The sequence below is a fragment of the Temnothorax nylanderi genome, unplaced genomic scaffold (assembly GCF_030848795.1).
Source record: "Temnothorax nylanderi isolate EJ_2023f unplaced genomic scaffold, tnyl_v1.0 TNYL_tig0026_pilon, whole genome shotgun sequence".
Taxonomy (NCBI): Eukaryota; Metazoa; Arthropoda; class Insecta; order Hymenoptera; family Formicidae; genus Temnothorax; species Temnothorax nylanderi.
The window spans coordinates 484107-508747 of NW_027249088.1; the positions used below are offsets into that span (position 1 = coordinate 484107).

Here is a 24641-nt window from a genome sequence, read left to right on the forward strand (position 1 = left end):
AAAATAAAAGATTTTTAACTAAATAATTGCTTGTCTTTAAAGAGATTTTTTAAATTTTATGCTAATTACTAAAATCTTCGAATATTTGAAATTTGAGGAGTCATGTAAAATAAAAACTCATTTTTTGGGAATTCTGCGACTCTGTAGATCAAATAATATTAGATAGATAATAAGTAATAGATTAAATAGCTGATGGATTGTGCAATAGATAATGTAATAAATATTTTTATTGCTAGCATTATTATATTAAAAATAGTCCGATTCAATTTACATCATGTAGAATTTATTTGTTTAAATAATCTAGGATTTAACTCTCAAGTAAATACATCTCGTAGAGTCTTCGATCTTGCTCGTTACGGAAATTCGGAACAAAATTGATTTCCACTATTTCCTTAAAGCCTTCCTCCAAAGTTGGCGGCACGTAATTTTTCCTGTACACAAAACATAAAAAATTTTGATATTAAATATTGACCGATAACATAATAATCAACTGACACATGAAATGAATCTTTTTCTTATCAAGACCGAGCTAGCTTATCTATTCTTAACTTTCCACAAATCTCTATTTAAGATCTAATAGTTTAGTAATAAATAGACAGATAACATTGTGTCTTGATAAAAGAAAGCCTAAAAGTTAAACCTATATGGTTAAAATAATACGGAATTTTAAGTAAAAATGCATTCAAGTTTATATATCTAAAATCTACTTACACATAGGAGTTGATAATAATCTCGTTAATTGGAATGTGGCTTGGATCAGTCAACTCGCGAAACTGTAATATAATAATAAAGTTCAATTAGAATTTTCCGAAACATCACTTCATACGATTCCTTCACACGATGACGGTTAATGTTAATTTCCGATTACCTTATTATTATGTTTCGCGTGTTCTATACTTGTCGTCATGACGAAACATCTGACCGAGACATTACGCTTCTTGGCTACCTCAATGTATCTCTTTCTCGAAGCTAGATCGGGATTGGTATTGTCTATAACTATACTTTTTCCTTGATTCAAGTATTGTTGGACTGCGGCAATGCACTTCTGCCAGCTGCCTAAAGTGTCTCTGTTGACGTATCCGTATTCCTTCAGATAATTCTTTGCAAAATGCGATTTTCCAGAGCCTGGGCTGCCGACCATAAGTACCACCTGTTAATGGATATGAAAAGAATTTTATTAGGAATCAAATAATTTTAATGTAAATAATCTTCTTTCAAACTTTTCAATGTCTAATCTCCAAAAAAATAATTTTATATGCAAAAGTTAATGTTAAAAGTTTGTTATTGTCTACCTCTTGTTGTTTCAGCGTTAATTCTGCGTCTACAGGTTTACATATGTCGTCGGTCTGCGACAGACTCTTCGGATTGAACTTGGGTAACTCGTAAGGCGGCGTTTTGTGTTTCAAAAAGTGTTCTTCAGGCGTCTCAAATTTAATGCCCAAGTTCAACGCCATTAATCGATCCGCACTTGAGTGATCTTTCTTTTTTCCTGGAGCCCAATTCTTTGGCCGACCAGCGGCGTCACCAATGTAGAACGAACTAGCCTTGTCAATTACGACGCCTCCATTCTTCTGTAGTCACACAAATATCATGGAATTATTGCAAACAGAAATTAGACAAATAAAATATTTATATTTAATTAACTAAAGAAATTATAGAATTCGAATTAGTTATATCTTAATAAAGTGAAGAATTAGAGGTGGAAAATATATTTTTTGTGAGAAATTCCAAAAAATATAAAATTTTTTACATAGATATTTAAAAAAAAAAGCTTTTTTGATTTGTATATATACTTTTAATTCTATAAAAGCTCTGAGATATGCTATACATTTAGTATTGTTTTATACTATCTATATAAAGTTATTTTATGTACCTCTTTTTCCAGTAATTCCCACATACCAATTGTTGGCTTTCTATAAATGCTCTTTCCAACAGCGATAAAAACCTAAGAAGTATAATACATAAGTAAAAACATTATAATTTACAGTGAAATTATAATTATGATTATATTATACTTGAATGGGGACGCCGATTTTCTGCACAACTTTCTCGATCTTGCGCTTGAAATCGTTGATCTTGACTTTGCCGGTGCTAAGGCCTGCCTGATTTGTGAAGATCACTATTTTATATCCATTCGTATGAAGCTGCTTCAATTTACCAGGTACATCTGGATATAGCAACTGCCAATCATTACAGTCCTTTGGAAATACCAAACCGGATTTAGGTTTTATTAAAGTACCATCCATATCATATGCAGCCACCTAAAAGCAAAATTCATTTTTAACATTAATGTTCGTAAAAATCTTGTTTAAAAAAATATATATATTGCTTATAAAAAAATTTACTGTTATATTTCTTTCATTTATTATAATACTATTTAACATGTATTAAATAAAACTTATAATTGATAATTAAAATTACTTTTATTTGGTTTGGAACGGACAACGCCGTATAAATTAACAATTTTCCATTATCAATACTGTCCCACTTTGCAGATGTACTTGAGGTTTCATTGCTCTGTTCAGAGGATGTGCTAGAAGTAGTGCTGAATCCTTTCTGATTGGAATGTACGCCATTCGAAGCTAATTTCTCTTCCTTTTCTCTGTCATTCTCAGATTCTTCAGAGCGACTAGCAGAGCAATTATCCAGCTTCAACATTTTCGCCTTGTTCTCAGTTTCCTCTGTTTCTGACTCATACGACCTCTTTCTCAATGCAAAATTTTCCACACTTGGCGGTGGGATAAACTCGATTTCGTAGGCATGCTTGCCGTAAAGCAGCTCTAATCGGTCATCGTGTCTGGCCACAAATCTCATACCCTTCTGAGTTTTAAAGCCATTAAAACCACAAGGGTGTGGGCCAATTTGTTGAACTGTGACGATAGCCTCCACATAGTTTGCACATAGACGAACTGTTGAAGATAGATTAAAGTATTTATTTGTATCAATAACTTGCAAATAACCCTCAAATATAAGAATATCTTGTTGTAAATTAAATAATTAAAGTAAATTGTATAAATAATTTTCAAATTTCTTTAAATCTTTTACTCCGACATCTTTCCACCATTTAGATCTTAATGCTTTCTCTTTAGGACCCTATAATTTAAAAGTACTTATTTAAATCCTTTATAAGACTAATTAAGACAAGGGCTGCGTTCCTTTTGGACACTTTCGTGCTGAAAGCGTATTCTATCTTTCTTTAACATATAAATGTGCAATAAAGATAGAATACGCTTTCAGTACGAAAGCGTCCAAAGGGAATGCAGCCAAGGTTTCAAGCAAAACTATTCGCCATACTGTCTATTTTGATTATTATATTCTAGCTAGGACTCCGTTTCTAATTTTTCTTCAATTTCTAATGTTCATTCTTGATCATATTCTAAACAATTATTTAGAATTATTATGTACGTCGAATACATTGAATACATTGAATACATCAAAAAGTAGAACTTAACCTCAACATATTGGATTTATCAGAATCCTTTAAAAGATCACATTATTCAATATTCTTATTCACATTTTGTCATTGTAATTGTCTTTTGCATAAACGAAGATGAAAGTTCAAGCGTTATGTGCAGCGAACTCTTATCTTCGGTTTGTAAATAACGACGCGGGGGAAAAATCTTGCGAGGAATACGCGACCTTGTTGCCGCGAACATTTCACATCTGTGATGCCAGTTTCCGGCGAGCGTCCTACGTAAATCGGAGTATTGTCCGGTAGATAAACATTCGGAGTCTCCTCCAGGTGCTCCAGGCTACGTAAGTAACAACTCTTGACAGGCGCGCTCATTGTGAGAGCAATGCAGAGCAATGCAGAAGAGTCAATTGTCGATTTTATTCTTCTCGCGCTTGAAGAATAATCGAGTGTGATTGGTCTATTTTCTTACGGCCTTATGCTAGGTCTACAATGCGAGTCGCAAAGTCGTGAGTCACAAGAATTGACCAATCACAATCGAATTTGAGGAGAATAATCGACTGTGATTGGTCAATTCTTGCGACTCACGACTTTGCGACTCCCATTGTAGAACCAGCATTAAGGCCCAGTTTCACAGTGGCCAGTTAGCTTAACTAGTAGTTAATTCTCACTCTCCGTCTCTTTCTAACCTTTGAGGTTAGAAAGAGACAGAGAGTGAGAGTTAACTACTAGTTAAGCTAACTGGCCACTGTGAAACTGGGCCTAAGGTGCGATTTCACGATGACGCTCGACGCTGGATTCGAGCGTCAAATCTGGTCACGTGATAGATTCAGAGGGACGCGAAATATAACCTAACCACTGGATTGGCTGAATTCGAGCATCGAGTGTCAAAGCTAAACACAGTTTAGCTTTTTGGCGCTGTTTGACGCTCGAATCCAGCGTCGAGTGTCATCGTGAAATCGCACCTTTATGATTAAAACTAAATTTTTGTTACGTGCAATGGCCCGAATCGTTTTCATGAAACTCGCATGCGAAATTCAATGCTTTTCAAATAGAAAGTCGCTTAGTGCCCATCTACAATAGGTGTTTTAAGCCCTAAGGGCCGATATCACAGTCTCCGATTAACGTGATCCTCCGATTAAACTCACTCTGCATCTCTTTCTAACTGTCCCCCTAGAAAGAGACGAAAAGACAGTTAGAAAGAGATGCAGAGTGAGTTTAATCGGAGAATCACGTTAATCGGAGACTGTGATATCGGCCCTAAGCCTTAAGAAATTGTTCAATCACAGTTGAATTTGAGGAGAATAATTGACTGTGATTGGTCAATTTCTTAGGGCTTAGGGCTTAAAACACCTATTGTAGATGGGGACTCAATCACAATTGAATTTGAGGAGAATAATTGTGATTGGTCAATTTCTTAGGGCTAGGGCTTAAAACACCTATTGTAGATGGGCACTTATGGCTTCTGCACACAGGACGCGGAAACGCTTGCCGCGCGGCAAGAAGCGACGCGGTAGCCAATAAACTTTTGGTTCTTACGGAAAAGCAACACGTTGATTGGCTACCGCGTCGCTTCTTGCCGCGCGGCAAGCGTTTCCGCGTCCTGTGTGCAGAAGCCATTACGAAAATCATTAGGGCAGGCTCGAGAATACGGTGGGGCTCGATTCTTGAATTCATTTGCAAGAGAAACGTATGCGAAAATTCTGCTCTTACAGGAACATTGCAAGTTGATTGGTTAAAAGCTATGCAATAGCCAATCGACTTGCAACTTTTCTGTAAGAACAACATTTGCGCATACGTTTCTCTTGCGAATGAACTCAAGAATAAGGTCCCAGATCTCGTAGCATGGGTCTGTTTTTTTAGCTGCACTGACTGAACTGGGCTGAACTGGTGCAATAAGTTAGAGTGAAACATAATATAGGGAGCTTTCCAGCAAGCGACACAAATCGACACAAGTATCGTTTTGTCTTTGTTACTCATTGCCAAAAAAGAAAGATAGAATGACGTTTGTGTCGACTTGTGTCGCTTGCTGGAAAGCTCCCTACTTGTCTCACTCTAACTTATTGCACCAGTTCAGCCCAGTGCAGCCCAGTGCAGCTAAAAGAAACAGACCCATTGTTTACACTTTACAGGCTTGGCGTGCGGTCACTGCAGTCGTACCGACTTGTGCGTTGTATTTTTATATTAATTTTATATTAAATAATATGGATATTGAACATTTTCCCCCGCGTGGTAGTTATAACAACAAAGTTAATTGTTCAGTTCGCGGTTGTGAAAGTAAGGCTCGGAAAAATTTAAATGTTCGATTTCATATTTTTCCCAAGCCTAATAAACACTTCAAACATTTATTTGGCAATTCAGAAAAAATTGATCGTTTTAAAGCCTGGAAAAGGGCATTGAAAATCGAGGAAGTAAACCCTCATATGAGAGTGTGTTCGCTGCATTTCAAGAAAGAAGATTATATACGACCATCAGGTAAGTTAATTTTTAACAGAGAAAATTATAGTTTCAGATTTTGTTTAACTTATGTATCGTTGAATGTGTAAATGATACATTTTTTCAATAATAATTATAACGGTGAATAATTTGGTGATAGATGCTGTTTTAAAAAAGAGACACTTGAAGAAAACTGCTGTTCCATCGCGCAATTTGCCAAGCAGTACTAGAGGAAAAACTTCAAGTGTAGCGGAAGCTGATGAAGCACGACGAATCCAGAAACGAATAAGAAGGAATTGTCAAAGGGAAGAATTAATAGAGCAAAGAATTCAAATAGAAAGGCCTGTAATGCAAGAAGAAACGAACAATGAAGAAGAAAGTCCTGCAGTTGTGTCTGCACATGAAATTCCTGTTGAGGAGGCCGAGGAGGCCCCAAGTTTTAGTGCTCCATTATTTCAAAATGCTGAGGTGCAAGTCAACAAATTCGTTAATTTTATCAAAAATAAAAACGAATTAAGTACTTTAACAGGAATTGAATCTTTTGAAATTTTAAATAATATTACTGAAATCGTAGAACTTGCAGTACATAAAGATAAATTTGAAAACAGTAACGTCAGGATGAATATGATAGATAGAATTATTATGACATACATAAAGTTAAAACAAAATGCTTCATATAGCTTCTTAGCTATTATGTATGGTTGCACAGCAAAGCATTGTCAGCGAGTATTCTATGAAATGATAAAGATATTAAGCAAGTGCTTGAAAGTAGAAATTTCTTGGCCATCAAAAGAGGAAATTGCAAAAAAATTGCCACCGTGTTTTGAAGATTTTAAAGACGTTAGAGTAGTAGTTGATTGCACTGAAGTTTTTATCCAACAACCGGCAAAGCTTTGCTGTCAATTGCCGACATATAAAACGTGTAAAATAATGACCGGTGTTACACCAGCAGGAAATATTTCATATGTTAGTAGGCCTTATAGTGGAAGAGTAAGTGACACAGTTATATTTGAACAAAGTAATTTAGTAAAATTATTGCAACCTGATGACGCAGTAATGGTTGATGAAGGGATTTTAATTGATAAAGTATGTGAATTAAATCGTTTTAAATGCATAAGACCATCATTTTTGAAAGACAAAAAGCAATTTACTAAAGCGGAATTAATTTTGACATGTAAAATAGCTGCAGCTAGAGTTCACGTAGAACGATCTTATCAGAGAATAAAAGCTTTTAAAATTGTAAGTTCAAAAATGCCCACTGTACCGATTTTAGGAGACATTTTTGTAGTTATTTGTGCAACAATTAATATGAGTTTGTCCATTCTTCAACGATAATAAATTTATGGAAATATAATCCTTTTATAATTATATCCTTTTATAATAAATTTATGGAAATATAAACCTTTTATAATACATACATTATCTGTCAAATAATGAGAAATTGTAAAAAAAACAAATGTATAATTTGTAATTTGCTGGTACTTAATTCGATTGTGTGTTTATTAAATAAAGAAAGTTAAAATTTAATTCTGCAGTTGGATTTTTGATATTTTTTATTTCATTTTACATAATGAGTAATATCAAGTAGTTTATTAAAATGTTCAACACATATATCTTATCAACTTTTAAAATAGTGCAACTTTTGCCTTTAATAAATTTTCTCTGCGTAGGATTTGCATCAGCCCAATCACAAATATTTTCCATGGATAACATTATTATAACAGAGTTGGTATAACATAGTATTTGAAGTCCATCAAAAATGTTACCTATTCTACGCCATATACATATTGGTTAAGCCCCATTTCCATGTCAGATCCCAATAGTTTTTACCTAGTTTTTTTTATTTTACTTTTTTTATTTTAGATAATTTTAATACTTTCACTTTTACCACACGGTCTTCATTAGCGAAGATGATCATTAATAATTGTCAATTGTCTTGAACTTTGAAACCTACAATTTTTACTTGGATTTTTAATGTTTAAGAAATTATCGTACTTATTCGTTCGTAATTGAAAATATTAATACATCATTAAAAAAAGAAATATTTAAAGTTAATATAAAAATCTTTATTCCTTCCGTAACAGAATCTAAATTTTTCTTATGTCAAAATGTGTGTATTTTAGAGATAGCTGTCCTTTTCTCTAAAAAATAAAATAAAACTGAATTAAACTTACCTTATAAATAAAATAACTGAATAGGTACATTACCAAACTTAATATATGTATTGTTGAAATAGATTGCAAACTTACCACTCGTCTATCTCAATAGTATATTTTTAGAAAACTTTAAGAAGCAAATAATGACCGATATATGTATGAGAATAAATTAATGTAATGTTTTCAGTTATCATATAATTTATTCTAATTAATTACACTTTTCCAAAACTCACAAATTATTATTATTATTATAGATCGACGATCTGTCCGAAAGCCGAAAGAAATTCCTTATCGTGGAATATCTTATCATGATACCACTTTATCGTGGAACGATACTAATTTAGAACTGGATTTCAATAATACTTTTTGCAAATAAGAAACGACTTTCTCTTAGAATGCATACAGAACTTCTTTCACAGCTAACGGAGCCTCCGAACAAATTCCTATTAATTTAATCGACAGAATTGCTTAAAATAGAATTTCTAACTATATAATTTGTAGTTCTAATTATACAATCGTTGTCTTTCATCTTTGTGTCCATACGTTAAACAATAAAACAATAATAATTCTATCCATTTTGGATACCTAACAAAATATAGATAAGCAGAGTATATAGATGTAGAGCTATATTTGAACGGCCTGTTTCGCGAAGGGGGGGGGGGGGGAAGGCAGAGGGAGACCTCGAATTGATTTCCCGGAGGTAGGACGCGTATCGTCCTCTCGAATATCTAGGATATCCTGAGAGAGGCCGAGAGCTTCTCGCAAAGCAACCTCGCGGCTGCCACAAATCAAATCGTTTATTGGACTTAGATAAGAGAGAAAAATTTTCAGCCGCAGGAATATAGTAAATTTAATTGAAATTCCTGTTCCAATTCCTAAGGAAATTAGTTAATTAAATTCTCCGTTCCAATTTCGAGAAATTTCAGAGACTTTTATAAAACTTTTTCTCTGACTTTTTTTTATGTTAAACGCTGCCTACTGAATCTAATAACCGCAGGTATATGCAAATATATATTTTAGGAAAAAAAGTAAGAAAAGGTAAAAGTGAGAATTAAAATGTTTTATCATATATACCTATATATATATATATATATATATATATATATATATATATGATAAAACATTTTAATATATAATAAAATATATATTTCCATAAACATCTGCTGTACGATTTGGATGACGTATTTTTGGAACATTCTATAAACATTATTCAGATAGTTTTAAAAAACTTTTTTTCATATTCCTTGAATATAATACAGAATATTCTTTCAATCTATTTTTCAATATTAAAAATTAAAACTGGTTCTATTTTGACATTCTATAAAGCTTCTTTTCATATTCCTTGAATGTAATACAGAATATTCTTTCAATCTATTTTTTAATATTAAAACTAGTCCCATTTTGACATTCTATACATATTCATAAAACATTATTTCCATCTTATTAGCATATTGTGGAAATATTCTAATATTCTCGAAAAATATTTATAGAATATTCGTAGAAAATGCTTGTGTTATCTGGGTTATCTTTATACGAGGTTTACGCGAATATTTTTTAAATAGCGAGTATTTGTAAAATCAGATTTTTATTGTGATATTTTAATATGTTATTTTATTCGTACATCAGATTTTAAATACATTTTATCTTAAAAAAAAATGAAAGGTAACTATTGCAATGAATTTTCAATGCCAAATCTAACATTCGTGATTTTATGTAAAAAATGTAGAAACGTGGGCGACTCTTATCGCGGAAACAGAGATGTAAAGTATTTTCTGCCTGAAAGTAATATTCAAAGATTTTACGAAATAATTCAGGTAGGATACTCGCCACAATAATTAGATAAATTAATGAATAACTATATATTATTAAATACTTTTGTCTTTTTCTAATCCCTGATATTTTTTTAAAGGACGCGTAATAATTGATATGGATATTGATTTGCCACGCAAATCATTAGGTTGATCACAATGGAGGACCGCCACGCAACGCACCGACACCATCCCGATCTACAACTGTTGCACCGGCAAGCAAAATCCTACAACTTGGAAGCAGTTCGTCGATCTGTCGTTTAAATATTGCCGGCTACACCCGATGGACAATGTGCTCTGGTATCCGGACGGTCGTTGCCATAGCTCCGCCATGATAAACAAATTGTGTGTGACATTTCAGCACACACTACCTGTAAGATATACGGAGGTAGATTGTGCTGAAATGTCACGCACAATTTGTTTCGCCAAGTGTTTCGAGTACTTTAGTACGAAACAGTGGAATTTTGACGACAGAGAGAGAGAGACGACAACGTGCGACGACTGGGTGAGCAACTCAGTCCGGAGGATCGAGAAACATTCATGTTCGACGTTAGGCAAATCGACTAGCCATCGTACTTGGAGCATTACATTCTGGGAATACGACAGTTTATCCGTTAGTTAAAGGATATACTGTCGTATTCCCAGAATGTAATGCTCCAAGTAGCAAAGATAAATAGAGTTTTGAAGGTTTGGTGTATCCAGTAAAGTAACTCAATACCTTCCTTAAATAATATTTTATCCATCAAATAACTTGCACATTTTTTAAGCAAAAATTGTTACACATTTTTTAAGCAAAAATCGGTAACCCTCTCACCGATCCTCGCAAAATTCAAAACAACCTTCCTTTAATAATACTCTATATAAAATTACATGTACATCTTATACACTTTTTAAGCAGAAATCGATAATCCCTTCACTGATCCTCGCCAAACTCAGAACAACCTTCCTTTAATGATACCTACTCTATATATAGAGATTACATGTATAACTTGTCCACTTTTTAGGCAAAAATCGGTAACTCCTTCACCGATCCTCAAAAAATTCAAAATTTTATAAAGAAAGAATCCTTTTACCGATTATCGCCAAATTCAAAATACGAACCTTTTTTTAATGATACTCTATATAAAATTACATATACAACTTATACATGTAACTTTTTGAGCAGAAATCGATAACTTCTTCATCAATCTTCGCCAAATCTTAAAAAATTATATATGAAATAGGGGTAGAAAAGACTGAAGAATATAATAAAATTAGAAATAGCCCAATATTTCAAAATTTACAAAAGTTAGAGCAACCACGGGCATTTCTAAAAAAATTCAAAAATTTAAAAAAAAAGAACCCCTTTACCGATCATCGCCAAATTCAATACCAACCTTCCTTAAATAATACCCTATCGATTAAAAAAAAATTAAGCCCGATATCTCAATATTTGCGGAAACACACACATACGGACATTTTTTTTAAGGTGGTTCTTACAGTACTTTGAAGTCACAAAAACAACTATTGTTACTATATTGACAAATATGAATGATTTAGTATGTAAAAATCAGCATACATTAAAATTAATTATTCCTTAAGGTTTTTTCTCATTTAACCGTTGCTATAAACTGAAAATATCAGAGTAAAGTCACAAATTTGACTAGAGTTGGTGATATAACTATAAATGTGATCACGCCGGTAAAGAGAAAAATATACTAAAATAGAAAAAATATACGTCACAATTTCTACAATTTCGCGATAGTGAATATATTCATACAACTGCCGAAAAAGATATGTTATCCTTATAACCTCCATTCAACGGTGGGAGAATGGTAGGACACGCGTCTTGTGCGTCAGCTGACGCGTGCGACGTTGCTAAGCAGCCACTCAAGACGGCCGCCATGACTCTCGTGTCGTGTCGAAACGTCGAAAGTTGCCGAAAGTTTGTCGAAAGTTCCGCTTTATTTATATATGGTACGGTCAATCAGTTTGGTGTCGCGTCAGTATCTTTAGAAATGTTTATTGCATCGATTAAACAGTTTTTTATTCGTTCATCTACTGGAGAAGTATGAACGTATTCCATAAATGTGCGATCTGACCCTCTTTTCCCTATTATCACCATGTAAAATTGGCAAAGTTTCCGGACATATATCTCCGGAACCAAGCGGTAAAAAAATTCGAAATTTTTCAGACACTCTAGGAACGTTAACCTTTCATTTAATATCATATTTTCTGGGCTATCTACATTTGACCTAAATGCAAGAACCACCTTAATGCAATATTTCGACGTTTTAGAACACTCTGAACATATTAGCATCAAAAACTCAAAAAACAATCTTTTCTTTGGTTTCTTCTACCCCTATTTCATATATAATTCATTTAAATTTGGTTGACTAGACCCAACTTTATACGCAATCAAAGGTTCATATACGAAATTTACGAAAACAAAGCTTCCTCTATGAGGAAGCAATAATACTCGATAAGTAATTAATGTAATCGATTAAATTAATCGGAGTTTGATCAAAGACACCCTAAATCATTAATAATGAAACGATCTTGACGACATCAATAAAATATCTAATATTAATATTATTGGATTTTTATCGGAATATATATTGAATATTTTATCGATATACGTTTTTGTTACTTAAATCTTCTCATATATGTATAACAATCTTTATAACATTGGAGCAAATTAGTTCATGTCTGTCGAATTCGCTGTAAAATGGACCTGAAAAAGACTCGTAACTCGTTTTCGTTATTAGAATCATCATATATAGCACATGGTAGTATGTAACAGAATAAACAGCCTTTATTTTTGCAAATAAATGTTCACTACATTTCATACAAAAATTCAATATTAAAAACACCTAATTTTTTTCAAAATTAACAGATAAGATCTAGGTATGTAGAAAAGACAGAGATCGAATTCGTGTTTCTTTTTTGTAGGAAAAGAAACGGAGGCGATGAACCCGCTCCAAATTCAAGTCCCGCGACAAGCAATCTCCAAGAATAATGAACTGGGATCAACAAGGAGGCGAACATCCAGGAAAAAAGGGCGATGCCAATTGTAACTCGGATACCATTCTAAAATGCGGCTTGCTATTCACGTTTCACCTGTAGAAAGCATATAGCGTGTGTGGCATACATTTATATCTGCGACATGCGCAACGCCGGAAACGAAGAGGAACAGCAATAAGTATATACTATTATATAAGTATATGGTAATACTTATATAATATTAACTATTAGATACTTATTATAATAGATAGTATACTATTAGTATATGCAACGTTAGTTCTAGCTCACCAGGTGCGTGATTTCTCAGCCCTCATGATTGCGACACCGATTATGCCCGGCTATCGATGATTCCATGTTGATGGTGATCTCTTGGGCGTCACAGTTCGGCGACTATACTTGCTGCCGTTGTGATCAACCTAGAGAAAGCAACATCAGTAAATCAGACGGGAGCCGAGTGATCAAACTATGAAATCAATTTCGCACTCGTCTTAGAGATTTAAGCTAAACTTGTCTATATGTTTTTACGAAGTGTCGTTTGCAATATTTTGCTCGTTTACTCAAAAATCGTGCCTACTTGATTATCGAGTGAATCAGTTTATTACACTTTTATTATTCGTTCAGCGCCTTCCTAACGATTTTAGCGCTTTTAGTTATTTCTCTCGATCTGACGCCCGCCGTGCGTGTAAAAACGGCAAGATAATTCATCTATGGGAACTTATTGTAACAATAACGGTTGTGTTACTACGAATACTCGTGAAAAGTATGAATCTACGAATCTTTTCCATTCGTTTTTCTATATACGCACTTTTTATTTCGGTCGTCGTGATTTGATCTCACTTCTTGTATGTTTCTACGAGAGACATAAAGATAAAGAAACGCAATTATGTTTGTTACAATTGAACGGAGACTATTTTGCAAGCAATTCGATCGCCTATGATGACATTAGAATATCTTTCAACGATCCATTATTATAATTAATTGTCACTACGTTTGTTATTCCGCTGAATTCACTTTTACACTCGATAAATGCAGTAGTTCGAAGTTCTGTTAACTAATTAATCGATTGTTCTCTTAATGAACTCGGATATAGATATGTATATATACATAACTATATATGTCCTCTCTCCGGAAATAGATAGCTGTTCACAAAGAATGGATAGATATTTATTTGTATTTACTCACCTGAGTTTTTGGGTTGAGGTATACTCGAGCATTTGACTTTCATTTTTAATATTTAGTGTTTCGCATTGCGCGCGTTAGTTATTACTTTTCTTGCTCGTTCTCTTTCCCATTTTCTCATGTTTTCAAATAGCATACTTGTCGTTAATATTTATCATTGATTGACAATCGTCTTCGATTTACCATTAACTCGGTTCCAGGAGATACGCAATTAAAAAAAATAATCGTGTGCACAAAAGAAGCTGTATTTTTTTTATGGCAAACTACTTTTCTTTTCTTTATTTACTTCCCGAATGTGAAAGATTGTCACTTTACATCATGTAACAAGCTGAACCTCAAGCAATTATATTTATTTAAATTCAAGGACTCTAGCTAATTTCTATTGCTCTCAAACTTGTATATTTATTGCTGGATTACATGTGCAATTAACGAAAATAACTTTACTCACTTTAGGTGCCGGTCCAGTCAGCGCCGCAACTGCTTTGAGTAGCGCTAAACTGGACTGCACCCACTATTTATCGATTTGTCTTTTCTCTTTTAAACGGGGAAGGGTAATCTTTAGCGAATTTGGCATTGGTTCTCGGCTGGAGGAACGATATTTTCTGTCTCTCGCCCTCTGACTTTCATTCATTGTTTCCTAAGTATCTCAGCTTGTTGCTACGCCTGTGAAATAAACTCAATTTTCGTCAAGTTTGGTCATTATTACCTTTAAGTACCTTTTGCTCAAACTCTACATCCACATGCTCTACAATTGTACTTATTACTGTATAATTGTATTCATATGGTATTGCTCTTTATAATTGTACTCATAGCATATAGCTCTACAATTGTACTCGTATCATATTATTCTGTAATTGTACTCATATCATATTGCTCTATAATCGTACTTATATCATATTTTTTAAGTTATAATACTCGAAATTGTACTAAATAATATTGTGTTTGAACTTTTAGAAACTACAAGAAGATGTCGGGCTACTTATTAAATATCTGGGCTTGTCAATTATTTCCAACGCTATGTTAGGTATGACTCAGGGGTGAAATATTTCTGAAATAGTAACGTTATTGTGAAATTAATATGTAAAACTCTTTATGCTTTAGAATAAAATCTTTAAACTTATATATGATCTTATATACTTTCACTGGAATCGTATATATTTTTCTTCATAATATTATCTATATACTTTTTACTTTTACCTTTCTCTAACTAAACCCTGGATATTATGATTTCTTAGATCCGGCTCTTCACCTTTCGTCTATGTATTTTTTGACCAGTTCGGAGCCGATTTTTCCTTACTGAAAACGTCGAAGGAGGTCATTATCCGTTATCACAATTTTCCACATTAACTAATACCTCGAATTGATCTTCGACTTTTACAAAACCGTTAAAATTTCTCTACCTATTCGTGTGCTTATAATCTAACAACGCCTTTGGAATCTTCGTCAAAGAAAAGATCGACTCCAAACGATCCGAAGAATTCGTAGATCAAAGAAATGGCTCGGTATCTCGGATCCGAAATGGCATCTAATCTACTATGTTTCCCAAAAGTGTTCGCATATATACCTACTTCTTATCGCTATATATATTACCAAGATAATCTTTCGTCTCAATTATCACACTTATTCGCCCATATTCGTTCTTTTTCGATTAGCCTGTCTTCCTAGGGCAGTTGCTGGTTTTTTCCGTTTTTCTCTGTTTCTCCTGCCGCAAGGTAAGGTGACAACAAGGATAAGGGTATAAGTTCTTCGATGTATTGATTGTTCTCGAGTTTCTTTTTTTTTCCAATGTTTCTTTCATTTTTATCGAGCGATCGTTTACAATAGATCGGGACATAACAACATGATGTGCTATATAGAGTTATTCGTAAAAGACGTATCGTATACAATAAACACAGTTACAAATTATTGAAGCGTGTTTCGTTAACCAATATAAAATAATGCACAACAGAGAATTAGACATTATATAACTGAATTGTTAAATTCATACTTGGTTTCTCTCTTTCAGCTGGCCGAACAATTCTCTGTCGAGGAAAGGAATCTTATATCGAGACTCTTTTCTGCAATCATAGCTAATTGTGAAGAAAAGGGCAACAAAGTTTCTGCCTTCGTTTAACTTGGTGAAAAATTGTTTAATTAATTTGTTAATTGACGATTGTCTCCAGTATACGAGGTTGATAATGATTGATTATTGACGGCGGTTTTGAATTATCGGTGCTTTCCATTTAGTGACACAAGACGATATAAGTGTCGTTCTGTCTTTATTTATTTCTGTCTTTTGAATTTGCCATTAAAGATAGAACAACGTGTGTGAACTTGTGTCACTAAATGGAAAGCATCATATCTATCTATACCAAGGTAGATTGCAGAATTATTTAAATAATTATAAATTATAAAACTGCTGAACCTAATATTAACAAAAATTACAATAAATGATAAAATAAGTAATTTTGACAAATAAAAATTACAATAAGTTATAAAATGATCTTTCCAATAAGTCCGAATGACTTCGGTATTTTCGATTAATTCTAGTGAGATATAAACTTTGGATATCAATTAATCAAATGAACGACTGTCGAGACATATTAAGAAGTATTTATGTCAAATGTTTAACGTTATCCACCTTCAAAGTCCTCAAGGGATGAAGTACACAGTTCTACATCGCGCGTTTGCCATGACTTTTTCCTCTCCACCAAAAAAAAGGATTTATTTACGGTTTCTATTTACAAAACAGGACGACGACCTTACAGTGTCGTCATTATCGCTTTTGTGTCATTGCTGGTTTCTCTTTAGTTTATTACTGTTATGTTAAATTACGCTACGCAAATCGTGAAGAGAAAAATGGTCGAGGAAGTTACCGCTCGACCGGGGACTTAATCGTAGATTGTCGTACAAGCGACGTAATAATGTAGTGAAATAATGTAGTGTGTATATGCTAATTGTCAAGTATAAAATATGTATTCCCTACATCGTGTCAAGCGGCATATCGATCAGAAGTTCGTTCAACGCGCACGAGACGAAGACAGAGCAAGCGGAAGTGAAAGATCTTGGAAGCAAAGTGACGCGGAGGAAAGTGTCCTAGAAAAGCTGGGAATCAACTGAGAAAATCAAGGGCCTTCAAGGATCGTTGAGAGCAACACGATTCTTTAAACACATGCGACAATCCAGTCTGAATGCGACTGAAATTTTTGAACATGCAAAATGTGAAAATTTTTGAAGGCAAAAAAGTACATTCACGTATAAAATAATTTTGATTATTAATTTCCAACTTTTTCGACATTATATATATGTACGTCAGATCAACCTTCGCGAAAACCGAGGTAAATCATTCGATATTGTCATATACAACTGTCACTTGTCCAGGGAAGCACATCCCGGGTTTTAAAACGTCGTCATTTTGCTTCAAGATTCCTCGATTGTCACCGTTTCTCCCATCAACAATCGTATCTCGCATATTTCACCAGGAGAGAACATTATTCTCTTTCTCGTGCGACGGATTCGATCCGTTCTGTGTTTTATTTTTCGCCTGGGAGAATTGTTTCTCTACTTAGATATACAAAATTAATGAGCGGATATTGATTAATTAAGTGATTGATTAATTAAGTGACGGATATCTTTAATAACGTCGCTGAGACTGGGCGTTTTGGTAACCAGCACTGCCACCTGCAAACAACCATAGCTCCTCCGTTCCATTACTCGAGAAATAGAATTAGTGATCTTGCTTCTCTACATATACACAAAAAACTGAACGACCTACTTTATGTAGATTCTTCTATATCGCTACCTATCCACTTTTACTTGCCTACTACTTTTCGACGTTTTTCGTATACGTGTGTGTATGTGTGTGTACAATATACGCCAAAATTTAATTTGCCTTCGTTTGATTCTTAAACACTAGAAAAATGGATTTCTTGTAGATTAGCTCTGTAATGCAAACATCTTATCTTCGTGGACAGTCTTTTAAATCTTGCTAACGCTCAAACATTGCAAAAATCTTGTGAATATTTTCTAAATATTGTGCGGACAGACTTGTAGGAATCTTTCTCTAGCGATTACGTTCTCATGATATTGCAAATGCTCTTGTAATAATGTAAACGCTTTTGTAGAACTGCAAATACTTCTTTTAGTACTGCGAGTGTTCTCGTGACATATTGCAAACGTTTCGGTATACTGCGGAATAGTGGTTGGTTAAATGTCGTTAAATATCTCTTGTAATGCATTCGTGCCTAACGCAGCGTAAGATAGTTAAATTGTAATGCTACGTCCGGCCCTACAGAACATTTCTTTTTTTCTTTTGCGTTACAAACCGTTACACTATGTGCAGTATTAACTGTGATTTTCGCTCGGTTTTTCAATATGATTTCGATATGATTTAACTAAATTTCTCTGATCTTAGTGGGAATTGTAATTCTCAAATTCATAAATCTCTCGGAATCGTCTTAATAATGTCCCCGATTATTACGTTTTATATATAACGAAATTTCGTTAATCCCTAATTATCCAAAAGTCTCTCGAATTTTATAGAATGTTCTATACTTTTCTTGTGAAAATGTGTGTATAAATCTTGTATATAAATTAACGTTGACGTACGTCGTTAATATATTTCTTTGTACTTTTTAGATATTTCTCTTGTATGTTGTATGTTATTATTGCTTATTTAATTGATTTTACATCTACAACCAAATTTCCTTCTCCAATCGACTTAGCTAAATCTTTTTCCTCTGGTCAATGAATTTTTCTATACTGCGAGTTGTACTTACCATAGTCCTGTTTCCCATAAACACCGTCCTGACTCGGATAATCTGCAATCATAAGAAAAACACGATTTATCGAAGAATGCTTCACGAAGAGTGCTGAAAATAGACAGAGGCGAACGACTCAGACGAGAAATATCTGAAACGAGTCGAACGAAATAAAAAAAAGAGCTTCGTCCTGGGACAACAGTCGAATGGATGAAGCAGCTATGATAAAGTACAGAATTTCCACGAGAAAATGAGTTTGTTAATAATTTAAAATTAATTAATATTGCCTAATTGCTTAAGACAATTTTTAAGAAAATTTTTTAAAATTTGCAAATTAAATAAATCTATATATCACAATATTGAATTATAAATTATATAAGAAAGAAAAACGCAAAATATATATAAAATAAAATTAGATAGTAGAAAATACACTGAAAGAAAATAGCAAAGGACATAACGTGATAATGTGATATCTATACATATATAGGTACGTATATTTTTGTCATTTAGGTGAGAAAGAAATTGCACATTTCACGAACACCTTGTAGTCCTTCTGGAATAAAAGATGGCAGGAGGCAGTGCTGCAGTGCTGGTGTCTTGATGAAAGGATCTTTATCCAACATGTGATTTCTTGTCCGGAATGGGATTTGTGTGACTCTGCGCAACTCTTTCGCATCGATCGCGAGCAGAATACAGTTCGAAAGGGGGAAAAAAACATTTGAAGCTCCACGCAGATCTAACGATATAAAAATCCAAACATCCGAGAAGGAATGAGAACATAAGAAAATTCTAAAGCAAAAGAAAACTCCGATTCTAGCAACGTTGAGATTTCAAGAAATACAAAGTATCCAAATTTCTAGAACGCAGATCTATGCGATTGAAAAAAATTGACCGCGTGTCTGCTCCCTTCTCTGTCGTCTGAATCAGATCGTTTCTCGTCTGAATCGGAATCATGCTTAACGCCTTTATTATGGGAACACGGATGTCACCCGGAGAGCAAGAAGATAAAAGCGATCTTCAAGAACTCATTTACTATCGGGAAACGAGACGTTAAATTATTTGTCAGAAAGGAGCATTGTGTGTGTGTATCATAATACACTGTTCTGAATTCAACGTTCAATTTGCCGGAAAAATTTTGCATAGAAAGCATAATAAACTAATACTTTACTAAAATTAGTTAACGTTTTATCGATTAATAGTCATTTGAATGCCCTACCATGACTTTGTGATGCATCAATTTACGACACCGTGACGCTTCTTTATGGGAAACCTTTCCGAGCAGATAATTCAATGTTCCATCTCGACGATAAACGCGTCCTTAAGAATCGCTCCAACGGTCATAGTTAATGAACTGTATATAATGTGAGCGGTATGGTGACAGCGGACGAAACAACTAACCGTAAGGTTGCGTCGAGTAACCACCCCGGTTGATTATGTTGGCATTAGATCGGTCGTCATATGGGTCGACAGGGGCATAACCGCCCCCGCCCCCCGGCCCCGCAGCTGACACTGCCTCCTGGTAATTGGCTGGACATGCATTATGTAATATTAATTAAACTAGCTGTACATGTGTTCCGCCGACCTTCAATTCGACATTCGAGTACTCGATCAGTCGGTTGTGGCATGTGTACTCAACCTTGAGTGCCTTGAATACTCAGTACTTGAGACTATGTGGTAAATACTGTCAACGTTACTATAAATGCGTCAATTTTACTCTTCACGACCTGAATTTTTATTTCAAGTTATTATTGCAGGGATGCCTATATCAATTTTAGAATTAAAAATTTAAAAATTTGGAGGCTGCAGAAGAAAAAAATTATTTAAAGCCACAAAGGATTGATCGAAATTGATTAGCGAAAGACGAAGATGTCCAAGTCGTAATAGAAAAGCAACGATGCAACGTCGCACACAACACGAGACCTCTTATTTTGGTATCTACAACTCACCTGATGGCGGAGCTTTGCCGTAACTGTAGGGATCGTTAGCGCCGAATCCTCCTGCAGCCGGAACCGATGACGCTCCGCCGTATCTGTTATCTGGTGCGGACGGTGGATAACCCTGGAATCAAAAGAGACGAAATAATCGTGGATTCTTTTAATTAAAAATAATTATTTTAAATTAACATCAATAGGAGATCCTATCGATTTCGACTGTAATTAAAAACATTTGTAATTACTTAAATTCACTTGACTTGTTTAATTAAATTTAATTAAATTTAAAAATCTAGAATGTATTTTAATTACTGAGAAAAAACAGAAGGACTCAAATAATTGGAAAAAATTAATGGCGGATCCGTATTTGTAAATTGCCAAAGAGCTTTCAGAATTGTTTCGGGCATATTGTCGTATCAAGTTCATTTACCGTTTGCCCATAATCCTGGGGCTGCTGATAGCTCTCATAACCCTGATAAGACTGTGTGTAGCCTTGCTGCGAGCCATAGCCACCGCCACCATATCCTACCGACTGTTGTTGCTGCGGTTGTTGTTGGCCGCCGTAAGCGTTATTTGAACCTCCGTAACCGCCTTGGCTACATTAAATTAATTTTCAGTCTTTGATTTTCAAGAAAAAAATGCTCTCAAACGTTACAAATAAAAACTCCTAGGATACTTACTTAGGTGGTTGAGTGGCATAGCCGTTGGATGACTGGGAAGACGGCTGATCAAAGCGCGGCCTCTTGGAGGGTCCACTGGAGCTAGGTGGACCTCCTCCTCGTTTCGTCGGGCCACCACGTCCACCAGCCCCCCGGCCACCACGATCGCCAAAGCCACGGCTTGGTCCACCTCTACTCGATCCTCCTCTGAAAGAATGAATTGTATTTGAATTAAAAAATAATAAATATAATCTGATATATCAGTAGATTTCTTTACCTGCCATATTAATAATTTTTTCTTTAATAATTTTTATATTTTTAATTAAACTGATCACATAGTGGGTATTATATATATTATATTAAATAAGAATACTACTGTTGTGTTCTCCACTTTCTAAGATTATTAATCTCTTCCATAAAATTAACATATGTAATTTTACTGCATCATGTAAGAACAAAACGTTTATTAAATTATCGCCTATCATGTCAACAAACTAAACTTTATTGATTTAAAAATAAATCTACAATATATTCATATGTATAATAAAATCTTTCAAGAAATTTTCAAGACTATTTATGATAAAAAAAACTGACTGCAAAAGATATATATAGTAATAAATAATTTTGTTCAGATTTCAATAAATTAATTATTTTGGTGCTTATTAGAGAATTAGTTCTCTCACCTAGATCCTCCTCTACCCCTATCCATGCCGCGACCTCGGAAATTGTTGCTACCTCCGCGGTTATCTCCCCTGCTGAAGTCGCCTCTGCCTCTGCTGCGGAAGCTATTACTTCCGCCACCCCTTCCGCCGCCTCGCGGACCACCCATTCCTAGGGGTGGCGGACCACCTCCAGGTCCGCTAGACATTCCATCTGGTGGACTATGTAAATGACAAAAAAACTATTTTATAAACTTTATTAACAAAAACAAAAGAATTATAAGATTTTGCAATTGATTCTTGAAGTCACATTTCGCGATTGCGTGTAAATTCATCAAAATATATTAGTAAAAAGTACAAAGTAATGATATACTGATTGCGTATAAAATGTATTAATCATATTAATACAGTTCATATTAGAGACGAAGATTAATGTACAGTTTATAAATTAATGATAAAATTGAATATCTCATAAAATATGATAATGGGGCTGCGTTCGCTTTGGATGCTTTCGTGCTGAAACCCTCACGCCATCTTTTTTCAACATGTAATGAGTAATAAAAATAGACTGATGCTTTCAGCACGAAAGCGCCCAAAGCAAACATAGCCTAGGTATAATATAAAGCATATATTAGAGAAATGCTTACCCTGGAGGAAAATGTCCACCGTGTCCACCACGTCCACCCCTGGGGGGACCACCCCTGCCTCTCATAGGCGGGCCTCCTCTCATGCCACCGCCAGGCCCATTGCCTCGTCCACCTCGCATCATGTTACCGCCTCGCATAGGGCCACCTCTATTACGCAACAATACAAATAAATCCCATTATTTCTTTCATAATAATTTATTACATACACAAGCATCTCTATATGTGCATAACTTCATTAAATGTTTGGTTTTTTTTATTGCGCCATGTTTCTTTTTACAAGTTATTAGAGTTTATAAAGAAACAAACATAGTTTTAAAGAAAGTGTTCTCCGGAGCAAATGTTCCTAAGGATTTTAATGCAGGTTTCTTTTCTCCTGTGTATTTATTCTAACAAGTCCTTTACCTTCCTCTCTCAAAACCGCCACGTCCCCTCATTAATCCACCAGGACCGCCACGGCCTCGGAATCCACCTCTACCTCCTGGTGCTCCGTCCATTGTTCAAGCTTCCTGTAATGTATTTCGATCCATATATAAACCCAAAATATATAAGTATAAATGTAAGATACAATCAAACCTCTTTAACTCAAACCTTCCTAACTTGAAAACCTCTGCAATTCAGATTTTTAATTTATTTCTTACAGAAAATCTCTACAAGTCGAAGGAAAATAGATTAAGTCAAAGTATTTATGGGCACACTAGTTACTTAGTTGTATCTCTCTACAACTCAAGTTATTTCAAAATTGACCTCAGTGTCTTAAAAAGAGTTTCTATAACTCAGAGTTTAATAGAACTTGTGTCTTTTTAATAAGTTGACACAACAAAAATATAATTATATATAAATATATATAAATATAATATATTCTTTAAGTTACTATATAAAATTGTTTGTCTCCGTATCTCTAAAGCTTGAAACATTTGATGAATCAAAACTTCTATAACTTGAATTATTTCCCTTGGCATTTGAGTTAGAGAAGTTCAACTGTGCACATGTATAAATCCAAAAATTTCAGAGTCTAATAAAGCAAGAATATATATCTATAAAATTTAGGCTTGAGAAAAGAAAAATTTCAGATATCACAAATCCGAGAATTAAAAGGTCAAAGATTCTCCAAGACATTAAATCCATCAATCCACAAATTCGCAGAACACGTTCAATTCGTAGTCACATGGATTATAACACTCATCCAACCGGCAAAGCAACTCTCAGTATAACACTTACTCCAAATTCTTTTAACAAAAAATGCCTTGTGCGACGTTAGTTCTCGATGCCTTTAAGTACTTATTATAACAATTAAAACTCTTTCTCTCTACGCGGCTGTGCAATGCCGAATTACGGTGCACGTGGGTGCATGTGAATCCATTTATTTGCCCTTTCTCTTTTACTTCAGGTCTCGGCGAGATATCCGAGGAAAAAACGGCGGACCACGGCGTATCACCGTACCCGACGCTACCCCAAGGAGTTCTGTGCAAAAACTTGTGCGAGGACCCGTCTCGGAAGGCGTCTAATTTAATTGAGCGCAAAGCCGCGCGAGATCGAGGGAACGACGCGATTTATCAGATACAGGCATTTACTCACGATGAGCAGGCGGGTGCAGAAACGGCTCATAAATCAGAGACGCTCGCACGGCAAGCGAGCAAAATGGACGTCCACTACCGTGGCGGAAATAGTATTCAGTACTGTGAATTGGAGGGATAGGACAGATACCGCGCGTGCGCAGCGGCGTGACGCTAGCAGACGCTGACTCGTCGCAGTCGCGTATCCATTTCTCTGGAATAGTGGGTGCCGTTAGGTTTCTATTATTACTACGTTTACGCGAGCGTTTCTTCTGTAGTAACTTACGATAATTCCTTCGCGTAAACGGGATTTTCCTTCGCGTAAACAGGATTTTGTAGTAACTTACGATAATTTACTCCGCGTAAACGAGTAAATTATCGTAAGTTACTACAGAAGTAACGCTCGCGTAAACGTAGTTATGTTGACTAAAGTAGGAGGTCTCCAATCTACGCGGGCCA

At 34.8% G+C, this 24641-nt stretch overlaps 3 protein-coding genes across 7 annotated transcripts; 1 reads left to right on the forward strand and 2 right to left on the reverse strand.

Annotated features, from left to right (window-relative positions):
* Positions 1 to 209: 209 nt before the first annotated feature.
* Positions 210 to 3827, reverse strand: Pnkp (Polynucleotide kinase 3'-phosphatase). 2 transcript variants are annotated; one of them, XM_071701500.1, is made up of 8 exons: positions 3640 to 3827; positions 2422 to 2909; positions 2016 to 2261; positions 1874 to 1945; positions 1293 to 1571; positions 869 to 1150; positions 712 to 773; positions 210 to 431 (listed from the first exon to the last, which is right to left on the reverse strand). In XM_071701500.1, exons 1-8 carry the CDS (start codon positions 3785 to 3787, stop codon positions 308 to 310), a joined length of 1701 nt encoding a protein of 566 aa, XP_071557601.1. In that variant the 5' UTR covers positions 3788 to 3827; the 3' UTR covers positions 210 to 307. The 2 variants fall into 2 exon arrangements, with proteins under 2 accessions (XP_071557601.1, XP_071557600.1); XM_071701499.1 differs by lacking the exon at positions 3640 to 3827 and adding an exon at positions 3453 to 3633.
* A 1677-nt stretch (positions 3828 to 5504) lies between these two features.
* Positions 5505 to 7375, forward strand: LOC139769959 (uncharacterized). Its single transcript, XM_071701501.1, has 2 exons — positions 5505 to 5887; positions 6009 to 7375. The coding sequence occupies exons 1-2, from the start codon at positions 5617 to 5619 to the stop codon at positions 7181 to 7183; spliced, it is 1446 nt and encodes a 481-aa protein (XP_071557602.1). The 5' UTR covers positions 5505 to 5616; the 3' UTR covers positions 7184 to 7375.
* A 5213-nt stretch (positions 7376 to 12588) lies between these two features.
* LOC139769960 (uncharacterized) lies at positions 12589 to 24356 on the reverse strand. Of its 4 annotated transcripts, none has more exons than XM_071701503.1 (11): positions 24205 to 24356; positions 23032 to 23135; positions 22630 to 22776; positions 22007 to 22204; positions 21345 to 21530; positions 21095 to 21260; positions 20680 to 20791; positions 20132 to 20260; positions 18752 to 18793; positions 13104 to 13231; positions 12589 to 12911 (listed from the first exon to the last, which is right to left on the reverse strand). In XM_071701503.1, exons 2-10 carry the CDS (start codon positions 23121 to 23123, stop codon positions 13227 to 13229), a joined length of 1077 nt encoding a protein of 358 aa, XP_071557604.1. In that variant the 5' UTR covers positions 23124 to 23135; positions 24205 to 24356; the 3' UTR covers positions 12589 to 12911; positions 13104 to 13226. The 4 variants fall into 4 exon arrangements, with proteins under 4 accessions (XP_071557604.1, XP_071557603.1, XP_071557606.1 ...); XM_071701502.1 differs by having other exon boundaries at positions 13104 to 17654; XM_071701505.1 differs by lacking the exon at positions 20132 to 20260.
* Positions 24357 to 24641: the final 285 nt, after the last annotated feature.